The 13,201-nt window shown below is 45.1% G+C and overlaps 1 protein-coding gene across 1 annotated transcript in view; it reads right to left on the bottom strand.

Moving 5' to 3' along the window:
• NCKAP1L (NCK associated protein 1 like) overlaps nucleotides 1-13,201 on the bottom strand; it is a 1,717,783-nt gene that overhangs the window by 1,533,915 nt on the left and 170,667 nt on the right. Inside the window, exon 5 of the mRNA XM_086964598.1 lies at nucleotides 8,413-8,555. Within this exon, the coding sequence (XP_086820724.1) occupies nucleotides 8,413-8,555 (143 nt within the window). The remainder of the gene's footprint in view (nucleotides 1-8,412; nucleotides 8,556-13,201) is intronic.

Below are 13,201 nucleotides of genomic sequence, written 5' to 3'. Positions count from 1 at the left end.
GTTTAGGGACTGGCAAACGGGTGCACTTGCCCAGTCAGCATGACAGTACTAGACTGCACGCAGGTTCTGCAATGGCAGACCTTAGACACATTTTACGAGGCTGCTTCTGTGGGTAGCACAACCAGTGCTGCAAGCCCACTAGCAGCATTTGGATTTACACGCCCTGCGCACACTCAGTGCACTGTACTAGGGTCTGACAAGTAAACCAAATATCCAATCAGGGAACCACTAATCAATACAACCATTAATTTACAGTAGGGAGAGCATATGCACTTTAGCACTGATCAGCAGTGGTAAAGTGCCCAGAGTCATAAAATAGCCAACAACAGGTCAGAAAAAATATAGGCGGAAGGCAAAAAGTTCAGGGATGACCCTGCAAAAAAGGGCCAAGTCCAACAGATACCACATCAGTTTTAGAAAAATAGCCAATGTTTATCTGTGTAAAGCGAGGAAAAAAAAAATCCAACAAACAGTAAAAAATATATTCATTTTGCAAGAATAGACTCACATACAGTTCCTTCAAGTTAATAGCTCCATCCGGGGATAAAACAGCATCATGAACAAACAATTTTAACAGTTCAGGTCGACCATGAGGTCATGGGCCAGCTACGGTGTCGGGAAGACCTGCAAACAGTACCTTGGAAATGCAGGGTGGCGTGGACCCACCGATTAGGTCTGTATAGACGTCGGCAGGAGTTGGGTCCGGAGGTCGGTGCAGGAGTCATCAGGCCCTTGAAGTTATATGTGTTGCGGTTTGAATTTCATGACGGTTTACAGTCAGGAGTTGTAGAAAGGTCAGTGCAGACCTTTCACTACCCAAGAGAGAAGCACTAACTGCAGGCCGCCAACCCAACAAAGCAACACACAGCAAAGGGGCAGTACTACTCCTGTCAGCTCTTCTTCTTGGCAGGTTCCTTAGTCCAAAAGAAGTCTACATTTCAGGGGTTTTAGGTCTAATACTTATACTCATTTTCCCTGTGAAGTGTTTGTTCAGAAAGTCTCTCTGGCTCAGCAAAACCAGGTGTGTACTCCTTGGTTCAACCAAACTACAGGGTGGGGAGGCAGCATTGTACAGAGCAGCCACAGCCTATTCAGGTGTCTGTGACAACTCCTCCCACCACACTATTCCAGGATGGCCCATCAGCATATGCAGGATACACCTCAGCCCCCTTTGTGTGAGTGTCTGGTGTGGATACACAAACAGCCCCATTCCTTCTAAACCTATGTGGTAAATCCACAAGCAGGCAGAGGCACACAGGATGGTTATGCAAGAAAATGTCCACTTTCTAAAAGTGGCATTTTCAAACACACAATTTAAAAATGACCTTTCCTAAAAGATATGTTATAAAATTCTGAGCTCAAGGAGCCTAAACTCCACTTCTCTATCTTTTTCCAATTAAAAGTTACACTTGTAAAATGTTACAAGGCAGCTCCAATAATCGCCTTTGGGAAAGACAGCTTTTCAATAGTTAAAAACAAAATGTGTAGGATTCCACTACCAGGACAGGTAAACCTCACCAGCACATGTCCTACCTTTCACATAGACTGCACCCTGCCCATGGGGCTACCTTGAGCCTACCTTAGGGGTGACTTATATGTAATAAAAGGGAAAGGTTAGGCCTAGCAAGTGGGTGCACTTGGCAGGTCAACGTGACTGTTTAAAACTGCACTTAGAGACACTACAGTGGCAACTCTGAAACACATTTGAAAGACTACTTGTGTAGGTGCCACAACCTGTGCTGTAGGCCGACTAGGGGCATTAAATATACAGGCCCGGGCACATGAAGTTAATTTTACTAGGGACTTACCAGTACATCCAACATGCCAATCAAGGACAAGTACACACAGTGAATTTTACTAGGGGCTTACCAGTACATCCAACATGCCAATCAAGGACAACAAATTGCACCTTAGCACTGAATTGCAGTGGAAAGGTGAGCAGAGGCACTAAACCAGCAAAAATGAAGTTCAGCATGTCATCAAAAAGAGGAGATCAGACAGCAAAAAGACAGACACAGCACACCAAAAGATGCCAGATCTAAGAAGCAGGCTCTACTGGCCAATTAAAGGTCCTCTCCAGCATTTAACAAGGGAGCAATCCTTTAAAATCCAGTAGAGCCCGCTACAGAGGGCTTTGAGGCTATTAGAACAATAGAGGGCAGAATTTTCTCATTTGTAAAACAAAGGCCTCATAGAGCCCGAGCGTTTTGAAATCCCCTCCGGCTCCGTGAGGCCTTTGTTCAGAGCAACAGATGTGAACAAACATTGGAATGTTGCTGATCCAGGCTTCTATCATCCTTCAGAAGCCCGGGCACTCCATTGTCTTCAATGGAGCACTCACCATTCCAATGCTCTAATACAGTACAGTTTAATAAAACTGCACAGGGTTTGGCCCATAATCAATCAGGCTAGGCCCTAACAATCAATGAGAATGTTGAATGTTTTTTTTTTTTTTTTTAAAGACCTTTATTGCACAGTTCAGTAATGACACAGCACATGGCCTACAACCCCGTGGGCCGGCCGCGATGTTCATCATTTCCGTTCAGCGTTTTCTAGTTTACACAGCCTTTCAGCCGACAACCCAGGGGTCCGGCGGCACAATACGTGCATGTGCATATAATTCAAACAATTTGCACAACGGAGAATCTACAGGTCTACCATTTTTTGTTTTTTTTCTGTTTTGAAAACATTTTTATTATTTTAACACCCGAGAACAAGTACAGTACAGTCATGTCTTTGTCAAGCAAAAGGCCCCACTTCCCACACCAACACCCCCCATACATCCCATCAAAGGTTAAGAGCTCCCCACCAATAACCAAATTCACACGCAATAATCGTTGGTCGGTACTCTCATAGTGCATAGTCTCTTGAGCTCGGGCGGCTCTGTCTTGTGTATACATCTTGGCCACCGGCAAACCTTAGGTCCTCCATCCAAGCCGTGGTAGTGCCTCCACTTGCCCCATATTCTGCTAAATTTCTTCAGGCATCCCCACGCCTTATACGTAACCCTCTCGGCCGCCATGTACAGGTCCATTCCCCTCCTCCATTCTCCTAGTTGAGGGGTTTTTGGCGCTTCCCAGTTCCTAGCTATGTCCCTCTTGGCTACTACTAGCGCTAGGGCTAAAAAGATCAGCAGAGGGCGGGCCAGGTCTACATCATTTGTCATCTCTAGGAGTATGAGCTTCGGGTCCATTGGGATCTCCATTTCCAGTACCTCCCCCAGTTCAGCAGTGACCTCCCCCCAGTAGGTTTGTATATGAGGGCACGACCACAGTATGTGTAAGAAATCCCCAGTTGCCATCCCACATCGCAGACAGCTAGGGTCAGACACTCTTCCCATCTTAAAGAGCCTCTGCCTGTCAAAGTATGCCCTATGTAAGATTTTGAATTGTGTCAGGGGGAGTCGTGATTTGATTGCTACCTCCCTAGGGTGCATCAGCACTACCCCCCAGTCTACGTCGTCCATTTCCCCAGCTCTTTCTCCCAGGTGGTGTGGAGTCCAGTCAGCCTATCTGGTTTATTATTCATGATCGTTTTGTATGTCAGGGATACCGCCTTTTCTGGGATCTTTTCCTGCAGTAAGCAGCCCTCCAGGGGGGCGTATTCAGGGAGTGCCTCCTGTACTGCCCCATCCGCCCGCCAGGCATGTCTGAATTGTATATATTTGAAAAATTGGGAGTGGTGCAGTCCAAATTCCGTCTGCAGGGACTGAACTGACTTCAAAGTCCCATTTTTAACCACATCCCCCAGGGAGGAGATGCCAATATCATCCCATCCTCGGAAGCCTTTTAACTTACTGAGTTCTTTCAGCCATGCGCAGTCCCAGATCGGGGTCTGCCTCAAAGGCCTATCAGTCCACCCTACAGCTTTCGTGGCCTTCTGCCAAGCTCCCAATGTGAGTCTGGTGGCCGGTAGCAGTTTTGTTTCGTCCCCTCCCCTCGTAAATGTAGTGTATGCAGCTATGCGTGTCCATATTGTGTCTTTCTAGTGCGTAAGTGGGATGCGCAGCTGGTGCGTGGACCCAGTCATTGATGGGGGCCAGATGTTCCGCCCAATAGTAGACTTCTAAATCAGGTAGAGAAATTCCCCCATCATATTGGTGCCTCTGTAGGGTCGCCAATGCCACCCTGGGGTGCTTTCCTAACCATAGGAAGGACCTTAGGTCCGCATGTACTTCTGAGAAAAACCTGTGCGGTAACGGAAGATACTCGTTTTGGAATGCATAGAGGAATCTTGGCAAGGAGACCATTTTGAACATAGCCGCATGCCCAAGAAGTGTCAGGAGGAGCAACTGCCATCTGCCTGCGTCTAACTTAAAGTTATTAAGCACACCGATAATATTGCGCTCGTAGGCTATTGTCCTGTCTGTTGTTATGATTATCCCCAGGTACGTGACACCTACAGTAGTCGTCTGCAGTCTGTCTGGTAGGTCAGGCCATTCCGTCTGTCCCCTGGGGTCATAGAGCGTTGACTTATGCCAATTAATTTGGTATCCCGATCTAGCCCCATACTGATCCAGCTCCAAAAAGAGCGCCGGTATAGTAGTCTCTGGTGTTGTCACATACAGCAGCACATCATCTGCATAGAGGGACAGTTTTTCCTCTTGCTATCCTGCCTGACCCAAACGGAAACCCGACACCTTAGGGTTTTGCCTAATCGCGCATACCGCAGACCTCAATAGTCAGGGCAAACAGAAGGGCAGACAAGGGGCATCCCTGCCGGGTTCCCCTCTGTATGGGAAAAGCCTTGGACATCGCCCCGTTGACCCTGACTCGAGCAACAGGGCCCGAGTAAAGGAGTCGTACCCTACTTCTGAACTTGGGCCCAAACCCTAGATATTCTAAGACTCCCTCCAAGAAGGGCCAATGTACTGCATTGAACGCCTTTTCAGCATCCAAGGACAAGAACCAGTGGGGTTCCGTCCTGTCCTCCCCTTCACACAACCAATTATGCGTCCTACGCAGATTGTATCTGGCCGCCCTTTCCGGAATTAAACCTGTCTGGTCCATTTGTACCAGTTGTGGTATAACGCGTCGTAGCCGAAGAGCCAAGATTGTGGCATATAGCTTAGCCTCCACATTCAGCAGGGAGATAGGGCGATTGGACGCACACTCATCTGGAGGCTTTCCCGCCTTGTGGATTGGGACAATTGTGAGCTGTCTGAGGTCTAGGGGAAAATGGCCCTCCTTTTCAGCATCCTCAAACAGTCCCAGAAGGTGTTTGGTCAAGAGGTCTGCCGGTTTCTTGAAGAACTCCGCGGGGAAGCCATTGGGTCCTGGGGCCTTACCCGCTCGGAGTTTCGTAAGTGCTATTCTAACCTTTTCCACTGTGATATCTTCCTCTAGGTCCTCGCAGTCTGTGTCTTCAAGCTTCGGGATATCAATACTTGTCATATAGTACAGCGCATCCTCCCTGGTCCCTAGATCGCGTGCTTCATAGAAGGCCTCATAATAGTCAGCGAAGGAATCCGCTATCTGGTCGTCAGTACATGTCCACGTCGTCGGGCCCGTCCTGATTCTTTCTACCCATCTCTCGCTCTTCTCTTTTCTACTCAACCATGCTAGGAGCTTTCCAGACTTATCTCCCACATCATAAATTCGATGTAGGGTAGCCAGCGCCTGCGTCTTCGCCTCCCTGGTCACAACTTGCCGATATTGGGTCTGAACATCCACCAGGCGTCTCAAGATCCCTGGGTCTTTACTCCGGAGATGCTCCGTCTCCAGTTGCACTATCTGCGTTTCCAGCGCTAGGTTCTCTGCCTGTTCCTTCCTTCTGGCGTCTGGAAGCCGACAGTGCACCCTATCATGGAGCACCACTTTGACTGCTTCCCATAAGACCACCTTGGAGTCCACTGTCCCGACATTGTCCGCTAAGTATACCTTAAGATCGGCCCGCAGTCCCCTCAGGAGCTCTGGGTTCTGCAGATCCCAGTTCGAAAACCGAAGGATGTTAGGCCCGGTCCGCCTCTTTCTGCCCAGAGCTAGCACCAGTGGCGAGTGTTCAGACACCCCTCTAGCACAGTATTCTGCCGAATCTGACGCCTGAAGCATCTGTCTCAGCATGAAGATATAGTCAAGTCGGTAATAAACTTTGTGGGCTCCCGAGAAGTAGGGGAACATCTGCGCCGTCGGGTGTAACCACCTCCATACGTCTAAAAGGCCAAGGGTAGTCATGGTTCTGGCCAACGGGGTCAGGGTCTAGGGGCGACCGCGATCCCCGGTTCTGTCTAACGGCGGGCTCATGAAATCGTTAAAGTCCCCGCCAATGATCTGCACCGTGTCCGATGTGTTAAGTATTATGTCTGATATACCCAAAGCGTATCTGTCTGCAGTTTGGGTGGAGCGTAAGTCGAGATAAATGTGTATTCCCTCCTTCCCCACATCCCTCGAACCCCCACATATGTCCCTTTTGGATTGGTCCAGATTTTCGCTACTTGCATTGGTGGACACTTCTTTATCAGTATCGCGACCCCCCTTGAGCCAGAGGTAAACCCAGTGTGGGCCAGGACTGTGTACTGCCCCCTCGCTAGGAAGGCACACTCCGTGCCCTTCAGGTGTGTCTCCTGTAGGAGTACCACATCTGCCCCAGAGCGTTTTATGTACTTGTTGACCAGACCTCTCTTAATCCTACAGCCAAGGCCATTAACATTCCAAGTCATCACCTTAAAAGTTTCCCCTTGTGGCCTGTTTCTATCCGGGATCCCCAATCTATCCTGGTGCAATCTCAGTAACGGGCCCCTGACGTGTCGTGCCAGTAGAGGCCGTGGGGTGTAGAAGTGCTGCCTATCTCGTGTGCCAAGGAATTTCAAGTGGTAAGGGAAAATTGCTGGTGGTGCATGGTGGTTAGCGTGTGCGCCTGCCTGACAAGTGACTACAATACTCATATTGTCCGTCCGAGAATGTTGAATGCTTGGTTAGTTAAAAGTTCTTTAAATGTGTTTTTTATATTTCTTTCTGTGTTATAGCGTTCTGAGTCCTGAGGAGAACCCCAATAATCAATATAAAGGGGTCAGAAACGCATCAACAGTTTTTTATCCAAACAAGTGTTTCCATACAATAATACTGTTGCTCTGAACACATTATCTCTTGAAGGACTTGTGATTTCACTCAGAGCCCAGTATCTGCACTGTTTGGTGTTAACCCACTAAGAAATGTGTATGCTTTATACAATTAAAAGAAGTGTAGTGGGCAATGTATAAAATGACTTTTGAAAAAAACAGAACCTAGGCTGTTCTTTTAGTGGTTTTTCTGTATAATTGAAGTTTTTTGTGAAGAAAATAATGATTTACTTGTTTCTTTTGTAATATTTGCATATGTAGTCGATGTTTTCTTTTGTGTGTATTGTTAAGTTTGTCCAAATTGTACTCACAATTGATTTTTGAAAATTTTTGGGAAAGGTGTGCAGATCAAAAGAAAAAGAAAACAGAAAAAGTAAAAAAAATTCTGTGGATCATAACGTGTGTGATCTCAGGAGTGAGTGATGTATGAAAGGACATCAGTATCGGCATTTGTGTTGTTTCATTGTTCACTAACGCAGTTTAGCCACTGCCTTTTGGACAACACTGGTCAAATAAATCTTGTGTAATTATTTTGTAGATCTCAGGTTTCAGCAGGCTTGTAATCATGGTCAATATTGGTTTGATAGTCCGGTTTCAGTACTAGTAGGCCTTGTGAGTCAACCACTGACTCATAAGACCTTCTGGTGATTAAGTCATAATAGTGTGGTTTTGGGTGGTTTATTCATGATGGCCATTGGACTGACATCACTGCTCAATTTTAGAGTATAGAGAGTATTTGAAGTAGCTTCTTTGAAAGACACATGCTATTACATTAGATTGTCAGTAGAATTGCATGTTGACCAGTTGCTGGAAAAAAAATCCTGGCACTCTTTAGCTAAACCTGGTGTCGTTTTCACTGCATACTTTTTCATCAGAGCATTTATTAGAGGGAGGACTGTGAAACACAGTTCCTTTACTTTGTTTAATAGTGACAATGCAGTTCCTATAGATTGGGCCATTGGAACATAAGGTTACTTAACTGCCAGCTGTCAGGCGATTAAACAATATATAAATCCCATCACTGGTCTTCAACAATTCCTATTAATTCCCGACATCAGTAATTTTTGAATCCTTAACAGAAACCTATTACTAATTTACACTGCTTGCTTGAGCTACATCAGTTCTACCTTTCTCTATTCATCATCTGACTCGATCCACACAAATGTACCATTCCTTGCTCCACCAAAGGCAATGCTGTGTGCAGTGTAGCTGCAACAACAGAGTGATTCAGCCCCCAGCAGTCACAGCCATAGAAACTGGCCACAGGCGTTTGGATTCCCCACCCTTTAGAGAGAAGTAAACCCATCTTGTTTTGGTGTCATGGACAAGTAAAAGTGTAAGCGCAGATTCCTCACCCATGTCCATGAAGCATCTCATGAGCACAGTTGAACATCCCAATGATAGCCTTTCTGTCATCAATACGGGACAGCAGCAGGACGACGGATGTGTATGTCACAATCAGGTCCAAGTAGCCCTTTGTAAAATTGTAGTTCACATTCTGTGGAGAGAGACACACACATCTCATTACACAACATCAAGTAAGTAACAGGGAAATCAAAAATATGGTACAAAGTTCAAATACAGAATACATCGGTGTGTTGTTTTCCAAGAGTGGGGGAGGGGTGCAATCAGAAATATAGCTGCTCTGGTGGCGTCCAACCTGACAATGAATTAGATGTATAAATAGAAAGAGCCCCTGCAAAACCATTTTAAAGCAGCTTAGTAACATGCTTTGGCACTTTCACAAAATAGAACTATAATATTTTGGTCCGTACCTTTTCAAATAAGGAGACAACCATTTCACGTTTCATTTTTAAGATGCTGTTAGGTCACCATGAAGGGATAGTACTCAAGCCTTCAAAACCAACTAATTATCCCTTTACTCTAAATAGACATCACACTCAGCTAAACATTGCTTTAGAAATAAATTCTGATATAGAGAAAAATATCTACAAGCAAACTTTTTTTTAAACTCAAAACATATAATAATTGGGGTTCAGTGGTCCTCTCAGGCCTCTGGGAACCTAGTGAAACTGCATATACTACTCCGTTGATAACTATAGCCCTGACATATAAATCCCTTTCCCAGTCCATCACACTCACTCTCCCAGTCACTAATTGCTGAGGGATAAAATCTGATTTCCCCTATGTCAGTGGTATTAGCTATATATATATATATATATATATATATATATATATATATATATATATATATATATATATATATATATATATATATATATATATATATATATATATATATAGGAATCCCAGCCTGTCGATGAGTGACAGGCAGCATCAGGGTGCAGACCTCGCAGCGCCACAACAGACAGCCAGAAGTAGAGCTCACAGATAATCCAGACTCAAGTGAGTAAATATATATATCACCTCCTCGTTGGTTCAAAGCTCGGGATTCTGCAGCGCTCATGCATGTGCGTTGTCCTGCGGCTGAACCCACGCCGCTAATATTCCAACAAATTCCCCCCACAAGGGGAAAAAACGGGTCGCACCACCAGTTTAAAGTTTACAGCAATCTCCTTTTATTCCATTAGTTATCACAGGGCAATAGCGCAATTGATCTACGCGTTTCGGTGTGTCGCCACCTTGCTCATGATCAACGGGTTTGCCCCACCCCTGTGTTTTTAAAAGGTTCTTGTTTTTTTCTGTATCTCGCATTTCCTGGTCACGTGTTTCCAAGGATTATGGTCCTTGTAGTTTTGATGGTGTTTTGGCAAAAGTCAACATATTTGTGCACATAATAATATCACACAGACAAGTTCTCTTCATTCTTTAAGACAATTCATTCGTTAATTTTTATATCATTATTGTACTGCCTTCCAGTAGGCTTACATATCCATAATTGTTTATGCCTTCCAATAGGCTGACTCTGAACTCATCCACTTTATCTTATTATTAACAAACATGCATTGTCCGTCATAGTTCTTATTTATAAGTGCACATATAATTCCTCCGATTGATTTAATCCATTCGGATGCAGGGTCCTCAGGTTAATGATAAATCTCGATTCCACTTGTCTCAATTGTCTCTCACGATCCCCCCCGCGTTCACCCTTTGGGATTGTTTGTATGCCATAGAATTTTAATTTTTACCAGTCTCACTGGTGAGATAGTTCCATATGTTTGGCTATGGCATTAGAGCGGTCCTTGTGGGAACCTTTTAAAAACACAGGGATGGGGCAAACCCGTTGATCGTGAGCAAGGTGGCGACACACCGAAACGCGTAGATCAATTGCGCTATTGCCCTGTGATAACTAATGGAATAAAAGGAGATTGCTGTAAACTTTAAACTGGTGGTGCGACCCGTTTTTTCCCCTTGTGGGGTGAATTTGTTGGAATATATATATATATATATATATATATATATATATATATATATATATATATATATATATATATATATATATATATATATATATATATATATATATATATATATATATGTTGTGTTAGCATGATGTATCTATATACTCTTTTATGTACGTATGCATTCAGTCTAACCTCTATCTGTTTTAGCTAGTAGGTAGAGGTATATACTGTTCGTGTGTTCTGTTTACTTCAAGTAGGCCGAGAAACATACAGACGCCATCTTCCTCTGTAATGTTAGAGCAGTAATCACCTGTTACTTTCCAGTGGTTGTCAGGCCCCGGCTCAGTTGATTTACTGAAAGCAGCTGAATCCACGCTATTCTTTCCCTGCCCTGGGACCCAAGGTCGCATCTGGCTTTGGGTGCGATATGCTCATTCCTGAAGGCGCCGTGCCTGTACTTCCGGGCACTGGGACGAAAGGGAGTCACCCCTCCTGACCTCCCCAATAATAACTAGCAGAGCTTTGAACTAATCATGTGTGCCATATATGGTCCTTCCTAGAGGACCTAGAGCCAAGTAGTGTTTTTCCATTTATGGTGACTTCATGTACCTTGCTGATAGTATATATATGTGCTGTTTTGAATGAAAGTCAGCAATCTTCTCCACGCACCTGGATGGGTTAGGATGGGAGAGGCTCCTCTATAGAATATTTTGCATAAGAAACAATTGAACTTTCTTCACTGTCAAGTGACTGTTTTTTTGGTAATTTGTATTGGGGCTATTGGTAAGTATAGCTCCTTATTTTATTTTTATGAGACGTCAGTTGGCGACTCTGGTAGGACTCCTTGGTGGGGTCGTCCACCTCTAACTGGGTAGAAAGGACAAAGAAAGGGAAGCACTGGTCGAGGGGGTGGACTGACCAGAAATTCTGACTTCCTCTGGTCTCGCGATCAGGGAGCCCCAGCTGCTAGTGACCCTTCGTCGGAGTCCTACGGGCGTAAACCAGGAGCTGCCCGTGTTGGTCTTCAGGAGTTGGCAGTGGAAAATACGCAATTGTACCTGAGTGCACCAGGTGAGTGAATTGTGATTGGTGTCTGTTGGAACCCACTGTTGAGCGGTGATTTGAAACAGTTAACTGTATTGCAATTGATGGTCGGTGTACCATGGAGAACTTGGGCTGCACGGGCAGATGCTCCACGGACTTGCTTGGTGAATAATAGAGACATTGATCGGACGCCTTGGTGTGGCTTGTGTGGTACACACCCGGCCGGACTGCTCTCGGAAAAGCCTGTGATTATACCTGGGTAGCCTTCGGGACACATCTGAAGCGATGCTAAGGCAGCGGGCTTAGTCAGAATAGTCCTGAGGGTGAACCATGAGGATCGCGGGATGGTCTGTAGGTCGGTCTTTGGTTAACTTCTGTCCAACGGTCTCTTGGTAGTCTCTGGACTGCCTGATTTTGGTATTTGTCGGTCTGGAAATCTGAGTTGATTAGTTCTCCATGAACAGGAGTCGACGGGCTCCGTTCTTCTGTTTTGGAAAAGAAATGTCGTTTTGAACTTTCTGTTCCTTTGAATGCACTCATGTATGTATTGTATTGTCTGTACTTCTTTTCTTTGAACGGTGAATAGCAGGTTGAGAATGTCTAAACATGGCCATGTTTGAAAGAGTGTTTTTCTGAATGAGATTGAACTGTTGGTGAATAAGGATGCCGTGTTTAAGTAAATTGTGTTTTCGATGTTGCTGTCGCCGAAAGGGCACGCAATTGGATTATAGTCTGCCTGCCCCGCCAGAGGGTAACCAGAGTCATGACATGTATGTTAAACATGGCATTTCACCTATTTTGTTTAATATACTGTGGCATAAATATACTAAAGATAATGTGGAACTGCAATGGCCTTTAACCGGGCCTTTCGATGAGAAGAAAATACATTACTTACAGGATCGATTATTTTCCAAACGAATTCGACAGGCAATGTTTGATTCTTTGAATATGTGGCAGAAGGAAGCAAAACGTAGATGCATTAGGGCAGAGAAGTTATGTAAAATGAAAGGAGGCCAGATGATCACACAGAAAGCTATAGCTTATGATAAGGATCAGAGTGAGAAAAATATTGATTGCACAAATAGACAATTCGGGGTTGCAGGTAGATAAAAGCTTTGTAACTCGGACTGAGTCAGAGGATGAAATAGAGGATTTATTAGATGTGCGTCCACCTCCCCCTTATGCCCCTCAGAGCATATATCCTGTGGTCCCTTTGACTACAGCCTCGGCTCCTATGGCATCGGCCCCGTAGTATCCTCTTCCCCTGCCTCCATGGGAACTTCTTCTGTTTTGTCTCCTTTAGCATTTGGATCGGCTACTTTAGTGCCCGATGCGTTGTCCTCTCCCACTGCGTCCACAGTTGTTTTGGCCTCCCCTTCTCCAGCTTGGGTTTCTCAGTCTTCAAGCACGCCCCCGCCCTAGCTGACCAAACTCCATCTCGAGTTCCGGGGGATCTTGGCACGCGACGGTTGTTTACTTGATCAGCAGTAGGGTTAGACGAGAAACAGAAGGTTGTAAGTCAGGCATCCCAATGGATGCGGAATGCCGTGTATACTATAACTGATATATGGAGTACTCTTAGAGATTATGAACCTGTTATGCAGCAGCATGCCCTGGAGCATATAGCTACCCGTCTGATTTCCTTATGGGAACAGTGTTTCCCGGACGTAAGAGCCCCTCAAGTAATGTATGATATTCTAGACTGGGCTCATAAGTTTGAATTAGGTTTGGAAGATGTGTACAGGAATGTCGAGACTTTAGTGAAATATCGAGG

The sequence above is a fragment of the Lissotriton vulgaris genome, chromosome 1_1 (genome assembly GCF_964263255.1).
Source record: "Lissotriton vulgaris chromosome 1_1, aLisVul1.2, whole genome shotgun sequence".
Classification (NCBI taxonomy): Eukaryota; Metazoa; Chordata; class Amphibia; order Caudata; family Salamandridae; genus Lissotriton; species Lissotriton vulgaris.
This window is presented reverse-complemented; position numbering and strand designations above follow the sequence as displayed.